This window comes from Rattus rattus, chromosome 12 (assembly GCF_011064425.1).
Source record: "Rattus rattus isolate New Zealand chromosome 12, Rrattus_CSIRO_v1, whole genome shotgun sequence".
NCBI classification, from domain to species: domain Eukaryota; kingdom Metazoa; phylum Chordata; class Mammalia; order Rodentia; family Muridae; genus Rattus; species Rattus rattus.
Genome location: NC_046165.1, coordinates 2,126,908 through 2,145,756, shown reverse-complemented (window position 1 = coordinate 2,145,756; position 18,849 = coordinate 2,126,908). Strand labels below are relative to the sequence as shown.

Below are 18,849 nucleotides of genomic sequence, written 5' to 3'. Positions count from 1 at the left end.
TCTTTGGATCTGTGGAGTATAACATTGTACCTGTATTTTATGGCTAATATCCATTTATAACTGAGCACATACCATGCATGTCCTTTTGGGTCTGAGTCACCTCACTTAGTATGCTATTCTCAAGTTCCATCCGTTTGCCTGCAAGATTCATGATGTCTTTGTTTTTAATAGTGGAATAATATTCCATTGTGTAGTTATACGATGTTTTCTTTATCCACTCTTCTATTGAGGGACTTCTAGGTTGTTTCCAGCTTCTGATTATTACTAACAAAGTTGCTATAAACATGGTTGAACAAAGTGTCTTTGCGGGATGGTGGAACATCTTTTGGGCATATGCCCAGAAGTGGTATAGCTGGGTCTTGACGTAGAACTATTCCCAGTTTTCTGAGAAACTGCTAAATTGATTTCCAAAGAGGTTGTACAAGCTTGCACTCCCATCAGCAATGAGAAGTGCTCCCCTACTCCAGATCCTTGTCAGCATGTGCTATTGAAAGAACCCCAAAATTTGGGGAGACTCTCGCTCCAGTCTCGGGATGGTAGCGTGCCCCAGAAAACTGGAGAAGCCGATCTTGATGTAATAACAAGAGGCAGCTTTATTAACGAGATCTCGGACCGACACCGAGGTCTCGGGCCGACAAGCATCTCACGCAGGAGATAGAGGAGCCGACCACGAGCCTCTTCAGGCAGGGGGTTTATATAGGGAAAGCCAGGGGATTTCGCGCGGTTAAACAGGATTGGCTAATTCAAAGGACTCACAGTTACTTTTGGCGCGGGATTACATCAGCAAAGAGTACGTGCTATCTAGCCGCTCAGCAATGTGGGTAGGGTGACTCGTCTCACTCAGCAGGGGGATGACCCATCCTCAGGGAGTGAAGGAAGGGGAGGGGGCGGCTCTTTTTGAAATTTAACTCTTCTATCACTTGAGTTATTGATCTTAGCCATTCTGTTGGGTATAACATGGAACCTCAGAGATGTTTTGATTTGCATTTCTCTGATAACTAAGGACTTTGAATATTTTTTTAGGTGCTTCTTGGGCCATTTGAGGTTCCTTTGTTGAGAATTCTCTGTTCAGTTCTATACCCCACTTTTTAATTGGGTTATTTGGATCTAAGTTCTTGGGTTCTTCGTAAAATTTGGTTATTAGTCCTCTGGCAGATGTAGGGTTGTTGAAGATCTTTTCCCAATCTGTAGGCTGCCTATTTGTTCTATTGACAGTGTCCTTTGCCTTAGAAAAGCTTTGCAGTTTCGTGAGGTCTTAGAACTTGATCCATTGGTAATCTGATCAGGAAATTGTCTCCTGTATCAACACATTCAAGGATATTTCCCACTTTCTCTGCTATGAGATTTAGTGTTATCTGGTTTCATGTTGAGGTCCTTGATCCACTCGGACTTGAGTTTCATGCAGAATGATTAAGTATGGATCTATTTTCATTCTTCTATATGTAGACATCCAGTTAGTCCAGCATCATTTGTTGAAGATGCTTTCATTTTTCCATTGTATGATTTTGGCTTTCAGTAAGAGAATAATGATTTGTCACATAAATTGTATCAGTAATTTCAAGAGTTCATTCCTTTTTTTAAAATTTATTTATTTATTATGTATACATCATACAGCTTTCTGCCTGCATGTATGCAACTACAGGCCAGAAGAGGGCACCAGACCTGATTATAGGTGGTTGTGAGCCACCATGTGGTTGCTGGGAATTGAACTCAGGACCTCTGGAAGAGCAGACAGTGCTCTTAACCACTGAGCCATCTCTCCAGCCCCAAGAGTTCATTCCTTGAGAGATACCAAAATGGATGGGGAAAAGGATTGGAGCCAAGGGCATATAGTGCAGTTTACTGGTAGAACTAATTTTCTACCTTGTAACAGGCCATGTATTTGATCTGAAGCACAGATACATACATATGTATACATACCTGACTGAAGTGTATCTTCCCAAAAGAAAAACACTTCCAAATCAGAATTTCCTTCATATTTCCTACAAGGCAGGTCTGTCAGATCTACCGTGTGTGAGATGCATATGTGTTTTTTTGTTTGTTTTGTTTTTGCCTCCTAGTGTAGTCACTGTCAAAGGCATCAGAGAATGGCTAGAACTTTAAAAAGTAGCCACTATCTTATGCCTCAGAGAAGACATTTAGGGTTGTCAGAACTTCTTGACATCAAGCAGAATATTATGGCAAAATGGCAATACACAGGAGAGTTTCATATTGGAAATTTGCTTCCCTCCAGTTAATGACTGCCTCTTGAAATGTGTGTGCACAAGGCTCCAGGGAGCCCAGCGTGGAGAACTTGCTGGAATGATGAATGAACAGAACTTGAACTTGAGTTACATATGAAGAGATATGCTGCAGTTTTTAATTTATCAGTTGGAAGGTCTTATAAAAACTTTCCATTAAAACCCTGGAGGGGAAAAGACTATCCCTGGGGAGAAAAGGCTGCTTCTGGATTCAGCAGTTTGGGATGTTTGATGTATTAAGAACAAAACCAAATAGACACATCCTTATATGACAAGCAAGCACGACTTCAGTTACTAATTAGTAACTTCAGTGCCTGCTGTCATAAAGACCACTCACGAAGAGCACATAAACTGTGCAGCCCCTTCAGGATCTCCCCAACCCTGAAGGTTGATTTGTCATGTCGGTTAAGAATAAAGGTGACCCATAGTTCAGAGAAAAGGCAGTCAGAAGAAACCAGCCAGGAGAACTCGAAGCTGTTAGAACCATGGGTAAGGATTTTAAAGTGTGACTTAATTATTTCAAGTTTTAAAGAACTGAAATGGAACTCAGCATGGGAATGGAAGTAATACGAATTCAGGGAGTGAAATTCTAGTTCTACAATGTATCTGCCACGGAGAGTTTGCTGGGGACACTGGAAAGCAGGCTGGTGGTGACAGAAGAAAGGATGAGTAGTTCAGAAGGTAGATGATGACAGTCTATACGGACTGAAGAAAGAGTGAACGGGGTTCCAGACACTGAAGCATAGAAGGGCCCCACACCCCAGCTGTGGCAGTTGGTATGAGAGGCACACATGCATCCAAACTTACGAGTTATGTGCCCTAAATATTAGGAGTGTCTTCTTTCCATGTGTGGATATGTGTGTTTGCATGTGTCTGGTCATTCATAAACATATGTGGCTGTGGAGACATGAAGCATACATGAGGGAGCTGCCTTCATGATTCCTTCACCTTCTTCTCCATGACAGGGTCTCTCTGTCAAGCCCAGATTTCTGTTGCAGCTGGTCTCCTAGCCAGGTTGCTATGGAGATCCGTTCTTTTCCTGAGCTCTGGGTCTCTATGCCCACTTGGCTAATGTTCATTCTGGAGCTCCAAGCTTCAGTCCTTTTGCTCACACAGCAAGCACTTTGACCACTGAGCTGTCCAGACCCAGGTTTTTTGTTTTAAATGTAAACATATTTCGGTAAGTATGTTTAATTAAAGACAGTTTAGTGTTATAAGGAAAGGTAGTACACATGTGCTAGGAGTCACAAAAGGAAAAGAGGTGAACAGGGTAAGAAATGTTAAAAAAATACAGTGGCTGTTGTCTTTATAAGATGGAGAATGAGTGGCTGGAGAGGTGGCTCAGCAGCTCTTGACTCTCTTCTAGAGGAACCTACACTTCAATCTCAGTGCCTCATCCGCAGCCTGCTGCCTCCTGTAACGGCCTTTGTGGGCACCCACATACTTGTGGCATATTCTCTCTCTCTCTCTCTCTCTCTCTCTCTCTCTCTCTCTCTCTCTCTCTCTCTCCTCCCCCCTCCTTCCCTCTCCCTCTCTTTCTCTCTTCACATATCCACCCCCCACAAAACACCTTCTCTCTGCCTCTCACTCTCTCTCACAAACACAAGTAAAAAGTAATACATCATTTAATATTTTTCCCTATTATCCCAGAGATCCTAATCTTTACAAGAAAAAAAAAAAAAGCAAAGTAAGACAGGCAGACAGAAAGAAAAATGAGTACTTTGTGTTCAGAGAGGTCAACATCATTTGCATAAAAAGTCCTTAAGGAATCTATGAAACAAATTTCCAAACTAACACATTTAGGCAATTATATATGGTTAAAAGTCAAATATTAGTTGTATTTCAACAAAACTAAAATTAATGAAAAAGAATCAATGTTCCATTTAATATAACATGAAATGATTAAGCAAAAACCTTAACAAAGCATGTTCTGGGTCATCGTCCCTCAGAGTAATAAAGGATGAAAAAATAAGCATAAAGATAGGAAAACAAGGCTTTGCAGATCAACTTGGGTTATTTAAGAAGTCTGTAAGACATGTAACATAACATATAAATTGACAAAAGAGACTCAAACCTGATGTGTGTGGTGAAGAGAAATTCAGTGTTAAGTCTGCACCTGCTTGCAATGGGATGAGCAGAGGTGAAGGTGGCTCCTGCCTGAGTAAGTTAGATTGTGCATGGCTCTAATCACAATTCCATGAGGCTATATCTGGGGAGTAGACGTGAGGCTTTGGAATTTTTCTGGCTGTACAAAGGGAGCTTGGGAAATAATGAAACTTTATAGGTGAACATAGGTACAAGACATGGCCTACAGAATCTCCCCATTGACCTCTATCCCTGTCTTCTCACAGAAGAAAACAAGAAATCAGTCACAAGTCAACCTGTTTGCCTAGAAGAGTGGATTAGGAAATGGTACATTGAATAGAGGCCTCACACAGTGGGAGGAGAGACCTGACTTGTAAGGAGTCCTCTGACCTCTACAGGTGCACTGTCTCATGCCCACACACAGCAGAATGAACAAACAAATGTAAAAATAAAACAAAAAGCACAAGAAAACCTGTGTCTTTTGAACCTTAGTAGTTAAAAAAAAACCCCAAGAACCCCACCCTCCCACCCCAAGTTTCCATTCCATGCCTATTAGAACATCTATAATCCAGTGTGCTCAGGGCACCAAGTGCTGGTAAGGATGGGCCAGGTGCCAGGGGACGTCTCCTTCACTGCAGCGCGAATGAAACTCACGCAGCCGCTGGACTGATGGATAAGAGTGAAGAGTGGTGCTCCTTGGCATTTGTAATAATGACAGGAACCCCACATCCATTCTGAATCTACAATGGAAACAACTCAGTGCCCATCAGCAGGAAGAACTGATTTCAGCATGTGTACAAGAGAACATGTTATGTAGAAGAAAGCATCCAATAAACACGAGGGGAATTCAGAAGTACATTGAACAAAAGCTTATACCATACTGCATGTGTGCAGAACGCACTGAAGTGAAGCTTTGGAGCCGACAAGTATAACCTTCCGTGGGAGGGTTGGAAGGCAGGTAGTGGAGCTGAAGACTGCTGAATTTCACTACATAAACTGCATTTTATTTTGTTTTATCTGTGGATGCTGTGAGATCATGTAATGCATATATGTCACATAAAATGGTCTAAGAAGGATCGTTAGCATTGACATCTTATAGTTTTGGTTGTGAGCCTAACCTTTAATGGCTGAACCATCTCTCTAGGCCAGCACTGACATCTTAAATACCTTTGTTTCCAGCTGCGTGGTGATGTTGTCCGCCTTAAGTCCCAGCACTTGGAGTCAGAGTCAGGAGGATCTCTGTGAGTTCAAGGCCAGCCTGGTTTACAGATTGAGTTCTAGGACAGCCAGGGCTACCCAAAGAAACCCTGTCTGGAAATAAAAAATAAAAACAACAACAACAACAACCAACCAACCAACCCCTCTGCTTCCCTGTGCTGGGATCCTTCGAGTCCTTGTCTTCCAGTCATCCCTCTATGGTATAAAATTCAGGAAGTAATCTTCCTCTGGAACTGTCTTTGGTGCCTGTATCCAGTCTTTGGTGACTCTTCCTGTTTAACTGTTTGGTATCGTGTTACCCAGCCCCCCTTCCTGTCCCTTTCCTCCTAACCTTCTGGCCTCCAGTGACTTCTGTTCTGTGTTCATCCATGAAGTCCAGTTGTTTGGCTCTGATGTTTGAGCTCCTTTGGTATCTGTCTTTTGGTAACTTGTTTGTTTCAGCTAGTGTTCTCTGTTCTATCCCGGTTGCTGCAGATGACAGGGTTTGATGTGTGCACCACATCTTTTTGTATAGCTATAGCCACTTATTCTTATTTGTTTATTTATTTATTTACTTATTTTTACACTCGAGATTTTATTCCCCTCCTGGTCCACCTCCCTTCCCCCTCAGTTCCATATCCGGTAACCTCCCACCCCCACCTGTGTCTCCCCAAGGATGTCCCCACCCCATCCACCCCACCAGGCCTCTTAACTTCCTGGGTCCTCCAGTCCCTTGAGGATTAGGTGCATCTTCTCTGACTGAACCCAGATCCAGGTTGGAGGCCTCATTTAAGCTGGTGTATGCTGCCTGGTTGGTGATCCAGTGTCTGAGAGATCTCGAGGGTTCAGGTTACTTGAGACTGCTGGTCCTCCTACATGGTTGCTCTCCTCTCAGCTTCCTCCGGCTTTTCCCTCATTCAACCAGAGGGATCAGCAGCTTCTGTTCTTTGGTTGGGAGCCACTATATTCTTAGTTATTGCTGTGACAGAATAGCTGACCAAAGTTACTTGAAGAAGGAAAGAGCTATTTTGACTCACACTTTGAGAGGGGATTCTGGCATGGTTGGCAAGGCCTGGTGGTAGGAGTGTGAGGTTGAATACACTTTCAGTCAGGCAGAGAGAGCTGAATGGTGTTGCCTGGCTTGCTTTCCTCTCAAGCCTTGGGGGCCATCTATATTGAGGGTAGGTCTTCCCTGCTCCATCACAGTGCTTTGAAATACCCTCACAGACTCATTCGGAGATGTTACCTTGGGGATTCTGAATCCCATCAGGAGGAGAGCATTAATATGACAGGCACCTTATAGAATCCATATTATGGCTGTTGTAACAGGGCAGCCAGGTGTCCTTTACATATCTATCTATTCTTTCAAAAAGATGCACAGCATTGCTGAAACAATGGAACATTTTCAGGTTTCTGTAGCAGACCATGACAGATGCTTGTGGACGCTGGACCCTACTGCACAGTAACATCCCACATGCTCCACGTCTTGTCTTTTCTCATCCACATACAAGTTAGACACTCTCATGCATAAGAAAACAGAGGCACCTCGAGTTTCCATCATGTGGAGGCTACAGTGTCCACAGGCTTACTCCTGGTCAATGGGTGGAGCTTGCAGTGGTGCCAGCTAGCCTGGGTTGCTTTCCTGGCTCATGGACTCTACTTGTAGGAGAAGCACACACAGTGTGCAGTGGGGAAGAAAGTGGGGTTTGCATCTATGAATAACTATAAGATTGTAGTGGCACATTCAGTACTAGATTCTCTGTCACTTGTCTGATTATCTGCAATGCTAACACTAAACTTGGTGATATCCATGATGTCTCAGGACAGTTTTATGACAGGCTTTGGTACAATAGCATGTGTTAGGTGCACACATTTTATATTGCATGTAGGTGGATCTTGATCCTCCCTCATGCCTGTTTGTGGCTTTGAAGGGTTCTCTGAAAGCTCCTTTCATCTGTCTTCACAGTGATGAACTTTAATGTTATCCTGTTGTAAGTTCTCACATAATAAGGCATAGATTTTTGTTTGGCTTGGCGGTAGATTTCTGTTTAAAATTCCTTTAATGTGTTCATTCCATGCTTTTTTCTTTTCATTTTGAGAGCTGATGGTTCTGTGAAGAATTTACATGAATTTATTGTACTAGTAAAACTCATGCTTCTGACCCTTCTTCTGTCTGAACTTGCTGAACGTGGGGTTTTTAGCACAGACTGATTTTCTGTCTTCCTTGGAATTGTTTTCTTTTCCTCTTCAGTTGAGGAAAATAAAAAAAAATCATGTGCTAGATATAAAGTTTCATTAAAATTGCTTATGCCCTATCTCAGGCATTTTAAGTGGGCCATCTGTCTAAACATTTCTCTCTCCCTCACTTTTTTCCTGATCATTTCCTCGACTTATTCATGAGCCATGGGAGGGCTCCTTTGTAGTCCGCCTGTATCTGTGTCTGTCTACCCCCACTGAATACATCTATGTACTTGTATGACATAGCTTTGTGCTTACTGGAAATTTTCTGAACTTGGATCAGATGAATGGCCCACTTTCTTCCTTCAAAGATTTGCATGCAGAAACTGACCTCAGCGGCTATGGAATTCAGCAGATTATTCTGGATTAGTTTACAGTCCACCTGCTGAAGAAGTTATGACGAGGCAGTACTTCATGATTCTTTGACCATTCTCCCTGTCCTCATGGGTAGTGCCAGCCATTACTGTCTGAGAATATGTTTTGAGATGGCCACTGCCCTAGCCTGAAATCTGTGAAATGCTGGAAGTTTCTGTCAGTAGCTCTGCACGTTTATCATTATTGTGTGTGTGTTTGCTAAGTTATGTGTGTTATTAAGATTACTAAAAACCAGTCGTCAGTTTTTCTCTGTGAGATATGGAAAGGTGGGTATTCCTGAACAGTTTGATTCTCGCTGTCAGACTGGCAGTGGAAGTGGGCAGGCTTAGGTAGAGCTTGATTTGGCTTTGAGGTGCTAGTATGTGATCCCTCATTAGTGGGCTTGGTTATTTGCTCTTTGAAGTCAGAGTTTCAGATTTGAATGTGCAGATTGAGTTGTGTACAGTGAAGCCTTGGTCTGATGGCAGCCCCTTCCACAGAATGTGCTTCACTAGGAGAACATGCTTTACGAGGGTGACTGTGAAGCATCTCACCACCTTTGAGGATGGTTTGTAATTATTTTCCCTTGGCTTTATTCTCTCCTTGCTGAGTGACATCCAGAGCCTGGTGTCTACTATGCAAGTGGTCTACCCTGAACTTTATAACCCATTTTGAACCATTTTGAGTTGTATCAACAGATATAATTTTTTAAAAAAAATTTCAGTATAACTTTAAGTACTTATTTCTATCATGTTCATACTTTTTGAAGTGAAATAGTAAGAATTTCACAGTAATTCTTACTATTCTCTTAGCAATTCTTTAGAGCAATAGTACACATTCCTCTAGGTTTGTGTCTATTTTAGTGCAATAGTGTATGGCTGAGTCACTAGCATAAATGCTTAAACTATCCAGTCTATTCATCACACAAAATCAAACTACCTTTAAACCCATGTAAAGTCAGACAGAATCCTAGTGCTAACCATTCCTGGGGACCACGTTTTCTGTTCTTCTTGGCACCTGGAGGTCTTGCTTCTCGGTGGAACTGCTTTCTTCTATTCTCTTAACAAAGCACCTTAGATCTTGTTAGTAAAGTGCTACTCCAGGGATTCAGGCTCAGAGGAAGCTGGGCTTCCTTTCACCCCCTTGTCTCTGTGGGAGCCCCTCTTACAGGTTCAGGGATGTGGGTTCTCAAGTGCATTGCTGAAGAGAGAAGGAGCTAAGACATAAAGCTCTGGACTTTCTCTCAGAAGCCTGTGTTCTTCCATAAGGTCTCTCCTGGGACAAGCTACAATGTATATGAAACAGATGTGGATCAAAATAAAGCACTGGAAAAATAAATAGTGGCTGGGTCCTGAGGAGAGTCAGCTATGTCTCGCCACCATCTGCAGGATCGTTTTCTGTGGGAAAAAGTTCTGGGCTAGCACAGGACGTCAGGATCAGTGACTTCCCCCACCTCTGCAGGCAAAGGATGGCTGCCTCACTAGGAAGGGCCTTTGCTCTCACAGACTGTTGAGCATGCTCAATTTTAAAAAATTACATAGCATATAGTTCCTGTTAAGTGGAAGGAAGACAGTGAAATTACACCATCATTGAGACCATTTCAGAGGGTGGTAATTCCCTCCTTGGAAATTTGAGGCAGAGAAGAGAGTCCAAAGCTTCGTAATGGAAGAGTGGCCAGGAGGCAGGAGTGGTCATCATGTTACCTTTGCCTACCTCCATTCAGTCCTCATGTGTGTCTGTCACTGCAGATAACTTTGTTATTTTAATGTTTTATAAAAGGAAATTCATTTTGTCAATTTTCTCAAGGTAAGAAATATAGGCAGAGCTCATACTACTTCTACGGGGCAGCAGAGCCTGGTTCATGGTCCTCTGCCTCCTGTTTGTTTGGCTTAATTAAAAGGAGCTAGTCCAATCAGACACACAAGCCAGAATAATTAGGAAAAGAGTAAGGTACAAAGCATGGGGCTTTCCTTTTAAGGATTTGAATGGTAAGTAAATCAATTAAGAATTAGCATGGTGTGATGTCAAATACTGTAGAATTGTCATGAGCAGGAAGTGTGTAGTTTCAGTATCAAAGAAAACAAGCATGTAGGAAAGCCACGTTACATAGTGGTCCTGGAAGAATGGACATCTTACCACTTGAGGTTGAACAAGAAATTTAGCCTAGCGAGGAGACGAATCTAGGGTGATCTTGGAACTGACCCTCTGCCATTTATGTGGCTCCCAGGCCCTTCCTGATGAATGCACCCGGCTGTAGCCCAGTGGTAGGATTCTTGCCTAAGGGGCTTGGAGCCTTGGGTTTTATCCCAGCACTAGAAAAAAATAAGTCTATAAATGAAAATATGAAGTGATTGCAATCCTCATAGAGCCCCACAGTCCAGTGGGGAGACATGGGTGTGACAGTGCCCTGTGGGATGCAGGTGCACAGCGAGGCAGAGGGCAGAATCACTCTGTGGCCTGCTGCCCTCATGTGTCTCTTGCCTTCCTGTCTTCTCTCTTCCCAGTCTTGTGGTCCTCGTCCTCAGGAGCTCTTGCTTACCAGCACTCTTCTCTCCAAAGCTCTGCACTCTGAATACCCAACAGTGTCTTCCAAGTCTGTATATTGTTGGTGTGGTTTTTTGCTTCACTTGTTTTTTTCTGTAGGATTTAAGGTAGTTATCATTAAACAGGTGAAGTGGCCTGTCCAATACAAGCACTCTCTTCACCTGTTAACCCCCTTCACCAGGCCCTGTAACTAGAGGGGACTTATGCATCACAGTTGTTGTGACTATGATATTTTTTGAATACCATATAATATACATTCTTTTGAAATTTGAGAGGCTTGAATGGAAATATAACCTACAACTTTAATTTTAGATCCATGGCTAAAGCTAGAGTCTAGATAAAAGGTGCTATTGTTAATAATACTTCAAAGATAAGAATATAAATGTGTGACCCTAGGGTTAATTTTGATCTCGTTACTTTTTAAAACAAAATTGTAGGAAATTTTTGTGTTTCTTTTCTGGCAGCTTGACCTAGTTTTTCTGCTCCATGAAATGCCAACCATACATTTATATGATAAGATTAGCTTTGTTCAGAGCTCTGACAGCCTTGGGTGGATTCCAGAACTTATTGGAAAGCCAGGACTAGAGAAGACAGAAGACATAGGCTGTGTGCAAGATGGAAACCATGCTTGTCCTCTCCTGGTGTTCCACAACATGGTGCCAGTCACTTAGTGTTTATGAAGTTGTGGTTACACAGTTTACTGTAGTTTAGTTTTCTCTCTCTTAGTGGTTTTATTCTAGCTGATAAGTTAAGGTAGTTTTTTTTTCCAAGCTGGCACTATGGAGGAACAGTCTATATAGTTTTACAGGTAGAGTAAGGTATTATAGTTCATTGTTTTTAAATAAATAAATTTTATTATTATTATTATTATTATTATTATTATTATTATTATTATTATGTGTGTGTATGTATGTATGTGCCTGTGTTTTCATAGGTGGGAAATGTCAGAGAGTAACCTGGAGTCCATTCTCTCCTGCTTTACGTGGATTCCAGGGACTGACTTTAGGCCCTCAGGCTGTGAAAACACCTTTACTTCCTGAGGTCTCACTACCTTTATTCTTTACTACAGTGTTAGTTGTATCAACTATGAAGAGTAATCAAGCTACAAGTTCTTACATGTTATGTTGAAGATTCATCTCTGTCTTGGAAACTTAGCACATTTGTCACCATGCATATTGTACTGTAATTAAGCTTATGTTTATAGCTTGAGTAGTTAGCAAAAAATAATAGTGCTTAAAAAAAAAGAATAACTTAGGAAGGAGTGTCACAATTACACAATTCAGGTTCAGAACGGGGCAGGGATGATGGGTCTTAGAAGAGGCAGTGGTTCCACAATTAGAGCAGAGGGATGGCTGTTGTCTTTTGAGTGTCTGCCTTTTAAAAATCTCTCCATTTATATCTGGAAGCTGTTTATTCCAAGGGTGGGGCTAGTGCAATGAAATGTGAAGTGTGGTCCTTGGCTCTCTTATTCTACACATCAATGTTAGAGGAAATTAGTTTGTTGATAGAGAATAAAATATAATTAACTCCTATTCTTTCTTTCTGCTTCAGAGTTCCAGTTATAAGGCCAGATGTGGCTAAGTGGGAGCTCTCAGTAAAATTACATGATGAAGACCATACTGTTGTGGCATCCAACACCGGTCCAACATTTAACGTGAGTTTTGCTTGTTTTTGGTAATCTTGCATTATCTAGGCAAATTTAGAACATTTTTAGCTTCTCTGGTGTCTCTTCACAGTCTGCAGCAAAGCTCTGTGTTCGCCTGTATAGCTGAATATAAAGGGGGCTTTTTGTCCTGTTATGCTAATTAGAAAACACATTCCTAGATTAGCTACATTCTAAACTACTACCTGATTCACTTTTCTTCAATGCCCACTGCAAAGTCATAGGTTTGGTTCTGTGATTGATTATCACACAGACTTGTCTGTGATAGACCCAGAAGCCTGAGATAGCATCATATTGGGATTCCTGTGTGGTGCTCTTGAGGAAAAGCTTATTTCCTGGTGCCATTCTTTTTCTTGTGAAGAATATAAACTCTCTGTGAAACATCCAAGACAGAACTGTAGTAGTTTAAGTTCTGGCCTACACTGAACTCAGATTTCAGTGTTTATGCCGTGGTGTGGATGGAACCTCTAAACTCTGTGACTGAAGTTCACTGGACAAACACTGAGGAGTTGCTGCTTAGGGATAGCTTTGTGCGTTCCCCTGAGCCGGGAGGCAGCTGTGTTGTTAGCATGTTGTTAGCATGATACCCTTTTACCCACAGTCTCTTCTGTGACTTAGTTGCTTTGTCTGGGGGAAACAAATGACTTTTGACAGAAGGCCAGAGCAAAATGGAAACCAAAATAATGTAAATTCATTCTAAATCTGCCGAGGCTCAGGGGGGCTTAGGAGTTTCTTGGTCTCCATGAACACACACGGTGGGAATACTATCCAGTCTTTCAAAATATTGAGCTCCAAAGTGAGGAAATTAAGTTGAGTTTATTTATAATAATTTTCTGGATTCCAAAGTCTTTTTTCTTCTCTCTTATGCAACATAATATGGAACTGGTTAGAACAGCACAAGAAATACAAAGATATGTATATTTCTTGCTTTAAAGGTGAAGAATTAGATTTATATTGAAGACCATTTTGAAGAAAAAGGTCTGAGTGGTTTTGATGTGTAAACAGACTGGCTTAGAAATGTCCTCCAGTGACAGACATCTGAGCATCACACATTGTAAGTGTTTGCCTGGTGTTTGCCTGACTAACTGCTCATGAGTGAGACTTGTGAGTAAACAATCTTTTCCACTAGGCCAGTGGCAGCAACCTTTCTAAAGACTCTTCAAACTACTAAAGGATGTCCAGGCTTGGACCACTGGCTCAGTGGTAAGGGTTCTAGCCTTACTAGCCTGAGGCCCTGAGCTCCACCTCAGGGAACCCACATGAGAAGCTACACATGGTGATGCAAGAGCCAGATAAGAGACAGAGACAGGAGAGTTGCCCAGAAGCCCAACAGCCAGCTGTACTGGAGCACAGGATAGCAGCAGGAGCAAGAGAGACTGTCTCAGCTCAGTGTTGCCCTCTGATCTCTACAAGAAACCCTGGCATGCATCAGCCCCCTCCCCCATACCCCACACCGCTGTCAATCAACCAACATTCCAAAGAATATCCAGAACCCCTAGACTACTCCTGGTATACTAATGTAATCTTTGTACTAATGAATAAAAAATTCTAGATGGTCAAAATAATACTTAGCTTTGCTGGTTGGAGAATAATTTCCCACTATCTTAAAAACTTTAAAGTTAATTTTTAAGGTTAGCATATAAAGTTCTGGTATTCATTCTAATACTGTCATTCATACATTGTTGAAATTTCGTCGTCTTTCCTACTGTCTTTCCCCACTTTTCCTGGTTCTCTGCCACACCACCAAAACCTTCTTTGTGCTTTAAATTCTTTATAGTTTATTTCCCTAAATTTAGTTCAGTTTCTTTTTATTAAGAGAACAAAATACTTTCGAAAAGCATGAAATCGCTTCATTTAAATTAAAATTAGAGCTCATTCCATCCTCCTAATTTCATGTTATAAGTTATATTGTATCTAATACAATTCAACTTGTATTAGAATTTACAAGGTGGGCTTGGGGGTAGCTCCGTGGTAAGGCAGTTACTCGCACGCATGAGGCCCTGCATTCTGTTAAATCAACATCAGAGACCTACTCTGGAATGGCAGCATGAGCTGTTCTGTGGAGCCACTCTTCAGCAAAGTACCATCAGGAGAGAGTGGTGAAAATCTCCATCCGTAGCTGCTGTGTGGTCGTGTGTAGAAGACTGGAAGGCATTAGCTAAGAAACTGTCATGAAGAAGTGAGTTCAGCGTGGTTGCAAAATCAAATCAGTTAAAATGTTTCCCCATTTGCAGTGGTAACCCCACACAGTTCCATGAATGAGCTCCAAAGAGGAACAAGTAGAGCGAAGGGAGTGTACAATGCATGTACCATGGTGCAACGCAGGAGTCATGAAGCACACATGGTGTGATGCACCAGTCATCAGGAAGGATGGAGGAGGAACACATCCTGGTTATGAACTGGTTAGAAAGACGCAGTCATGGCTTCCTCATGAGCTAAAGACTCCTTATAATTCCTGAATTGTGCTGCCAGGTTCTTGTCAGACCCTTAAATTCATGTGAAACTTAAAGATGTAGGATTGCCAACCTATCTTTAAAACTAGCTTAGGGATGGATGCCGCATTTCCAGTACTGAACTGGAGGAAGGCCCCTTACATCAAGGCAGACAGGTCGATTCCTGGGGTAGGAATAATCCCCCTAGCCATTTGTAGGCCTGAGTGCCTAACTTGGGGTGTTCTGAAGCTTTAAGATAAGCAACCATGTAGTGGTTCCATTCATGAGGTGATGATGTGTGTGCTGGGTACTGAACCCAGGGCTTTTGTACCTAAAAAGCATGTGCTCTACTACTGAACTGCATCCCTCCCCTAAAGTGATGTTCTACAGAGACACTATAATGATTCAGTAGAGGAATGGATAATCCTTTCAGCAAATGGTGGGAAATCCATATACAATGAATGAAGTTGGATTCCTTCCTTATACTGAGTTAATATGCAAAATTTTGCCAAAATAAATTTAATTCCTAAAAAAAGAGCTAAACCCTCTTTCTGACTTTATATGTTACTATATTTTCATAGCATTAGCAATGCAGGAAAAATGAATAATATTTATCAAAATTAAAATGTTTATGTCAATAGACACCAACAAGAAAGTGAAGGCAATCCCACAGAATAGCAAAAACCACTTGAACACTGAGTAAAAACATGTGTTGAAATATATAAAGACCACCCTTATAGGGAAAAGATGAGAAACTCCAGTTTAACATGAGTGAGGACTCTTGAGGACACCCAGAGACTATAGCCCATGAGTGGCGTGTGACAGGCACATCTGTACCACAGTGCTTCCAGGAAGAACAAATCAAACTCTAAGTGCAAAACCTGATACTGGCCCAGGTGGCTGTCAGAAGCTAGAAGCAGAGAAACCAACACCCTCATGTTCTGTTGGTGGGTCTGAGATATGGTGCCTTGGAATTTCTCAGGTTAAACATCTGGGTTATGTGGAACCTTGGCCTACTCTGTCATGAGGAATTAGTCTGTGTGTTCACCTAAGCACTTGTGTCCTCATTAATATGCTGGACACATTTAAACTGAATCATATCAAACTTTTCAAATAATAGTTATGGGACCAGATGGCAGCATCACAATGGTGAATTATATATGTAATAGTTAAGTATATGTATTCATTTAGCCTTTCTGCAAAATAATTGATGGCATTCATAAAAGACTTTTCGAAGATCCATATCATTTGGCCTACTAATTCTAGTCTTAGAACTCTATCCTAAGAAAGTGATGAGAAATTACTTGTATCAGCTTAACATTTTATTTAATAAAAAAGTTGGATGAAGAGCACTTGATGTTAGATCCCAATGGAAAAAGTCTGCATTTACAGGACAAAAGGAGGCAGACATGAAAGCAACTAAAATACAGCAAACACCTTCCTAGAGATAGTTATAACCATTTAATCAGTGAGAACTGTCCTAGTTAGAGTGCTATTGCTGTGATGAAAAACCATGATCAAAGCAACTAGGGGAGGAAATGGTTTATATGGCTTACATTCTACATTGTACTCTATCACTGAAGGAAGTCGGGACAGGAACTCAAGCACGGCAGTGTCCCCAGTGTAGGAGCTGATGCACAGGTCATGGGGTGGGGGTCCTGCTTCTTGGTTTACTCCATGGCTTGGTCAACCTGCTTTCAGACTGACTCTCCCTCCACCCCTACCCCATCAATCACTAAGAAAATGCCTTAGAAAATTGAGGCATTTTCTCAGTTGAGGCTCCCTCCTAGGTGACGACTCTAGCTCGGGTCAAGTTGACATAGAACATAGAACTAGTTAGGGAGTCCATGCCTGAATCTGCTTGGATCCCAGGACCTGAAAGTTGGATGGCCTAGAGACCTTAGGGTAGAACCAAACACAACTGATGGCCACCCCCTTCCAAATCAAATGATATTCTGCTATGCTCATAGGTCTATGTCAAGACCAATTGTCATCAAAGGCTTCCTCTGACAGGAACTGATAGGAGCAGATGCAAAGACCCACAGCCAAACATTAAGCAGAGCTCAGGGAACCTCACAGAAGAGAGGGAGGAAGGATTATAGGAACCAGAGGAGCTGAAGACACCAGGAAAACATGGCCCACAAAATCAACTAAGCAGGGCTGAATGGAGCTCACAGAGACCTTAATCATGGAACTTTCATGGGTCTGCGCTAGGTCCTCTGCATATGTTACAGTTGTATAGCTTGCTGTTTTCATGAAATTCCTAATGTGGGAGTCCAGGGTGTCTCTGACTCTGCCTGCCTTTGGACCCTTTTGCTCCTACTGGGTTGCCTTGATATGTGGGTTTGTGTGCCTAGTCTTACTGCGTCTTGTTATATGTTCGGTTGATATCCCTGGAATGCCAACTCTTTTCTGAAGGGAACTGGAGGAGCATTGGATCTGGGGGAGAGGAGAAGTGGTGTGGGAACTGAGAATAGTGGAGGGAGGGGAAGATGTGGTCTGGATGTATTGTATGAAAGAAGAATACATTAAAAAAAAATAAAAGTGAACCAAAGAAAGCTTCCAGCTGCCCGAACAAAGAGAAGTGTCTGTGGAAGATGAGGTGTTTGGGAGATTTGACTAGCGACAACTTAGAGTACACTCTGTGAGTTGACTAGTGACAACTTAGAGTACACTCTGTGAGTTGACTAGTGACAACTTAGAGTACACTCTGTGAGTTGACTAGCGACAACTTAGAACACACTCTGTGAGTTGACTAGTGACAACTTAGAACACACTCTGTGAGTTGACTAGCGACAACTTAGAACACACTCTGTGAGTTGACCAGCGACAACTTAGAGCACACTCTGTGAGTTGACTAGCGACAACTTAGAGCACACTCTGCGAGTTGACTAGTGACAACTTAGAACACAGTCATGTGTGAGGGGGACTTGGTTCCCATCATAGCTAGAGAACCACACTGGAGCATGTGAGAAAAAGTCTGTTGAAAGTCAAATACCTCTCTTTAGTGTTTCAATGTGTATGTCTGTCTGTGCGCCGTCTACATGCCTGATGTTCACAGAGGCCAAAAGAGGGTGCCCAGTGTCCTGGAACTGAAGTTACAGAGGAACATGAACCACCACGTGGTTGCTGGGAATTGAACCTAGGTTCTAGGAAAGAGCAACCAGTGTTCTTAACCTCTGAGCCATCTCTTCAGACCCCCAGAGACATCCTTACTATGTAGTAAGTGCAATTTCTTGAAAGTCATCATATTTCATTTATTTGTTTTGTACGTGCACTCAAACATGGAAATCAGGATAGCTAGTGGGAGCTTATTTTCTCCTTTACCATGTGGGTCCCGGGTCTCAAGTTGTCAGACTTGAGAAGCACCCTTACCAGCTGAGCCATTTCACTCCCAACCCCCCCTTTTTAAAATGTCAAGTGTGTGTGTGTGTGTGTGTGTGTCTGTCTGTCTGTCTGTGTCTGTCTGGCATCAAGAACTTTTATCCACTGAGCTATCTTATTAGTCCTGCTTTTTAGTTTGAATTTAAATTTAATTTTCCGTTATTATAGGGGGCACACAGGTGCATGGAGGTCAGGGACAACTTTCAGGATTTGGTTCCCTCCTTTCACCTGTGTCCTTCCTCAGTGGTTTCCCAGGGTTGAACTCAGGCCTCAGCCTAGTATAGGAAGTGTATTTTACCCTTAACCATCTTGGCAGCCCTAATTCCTTCCTCTGTGTTTTCCTAGTTTTACTCTTATTTGTGCTCACAGTGGTTTGCAGTTAGACTATTGTTTGTAAAGCATGTTAACCTATTTATAGATGTTTTGCTGAAGCAAATGCTTACCTGGATCTGTCTTTGCTAAGACCTCATGCTGCCCTGTGGATGGCAGTGCATGTGCCTCACTCATTTAGTTCTTGGAGTTGCCCTGATGTGTAAACGCTGCTGGGCACAGAGAAGTTTAGGAGCTGAGGCTCAGAGCCATCGTGGAGTAGATTTAACTGTGCACACAGCATTGGTAATTTGAGGGGTAGTGATCTGGGATAAGGGCAGCTATTGTGCCTTTTCACTTTCGGCTAGAGATGCAACTCAGAGGCAAAGTTCCCACCCAGCAA

At 42.2% G+C, this 18,849-nt stretch overlaps 1 protein-coding gene across 3 annotated transcripts in view; it reads left to right on the top strand.

Annotated features, from left to right (window-relative positions):
• Pcca (propionyl-CoA carboxylase subunit alpha) overlaps window positions 1-18,849 on the top strand; it is a 304,568-nt gene that overhangs the window by 165,072 nt on the left and 120,647 nt on the right. For all 3 annotated transcript variants that reach the window (XM_032917891.1, XM_032917890.1, XM_032917889.1), the window contains one exon: window positions 12,210-12,312. In XM_032917891.1, coding sequence (XP_032773782.1) covers window positions 12,210-12,312 — 103 coding nt within the window. The remainder of the gene's footprint in view (window positions 1-12,209; window positions 12,313-18,849) is intronic.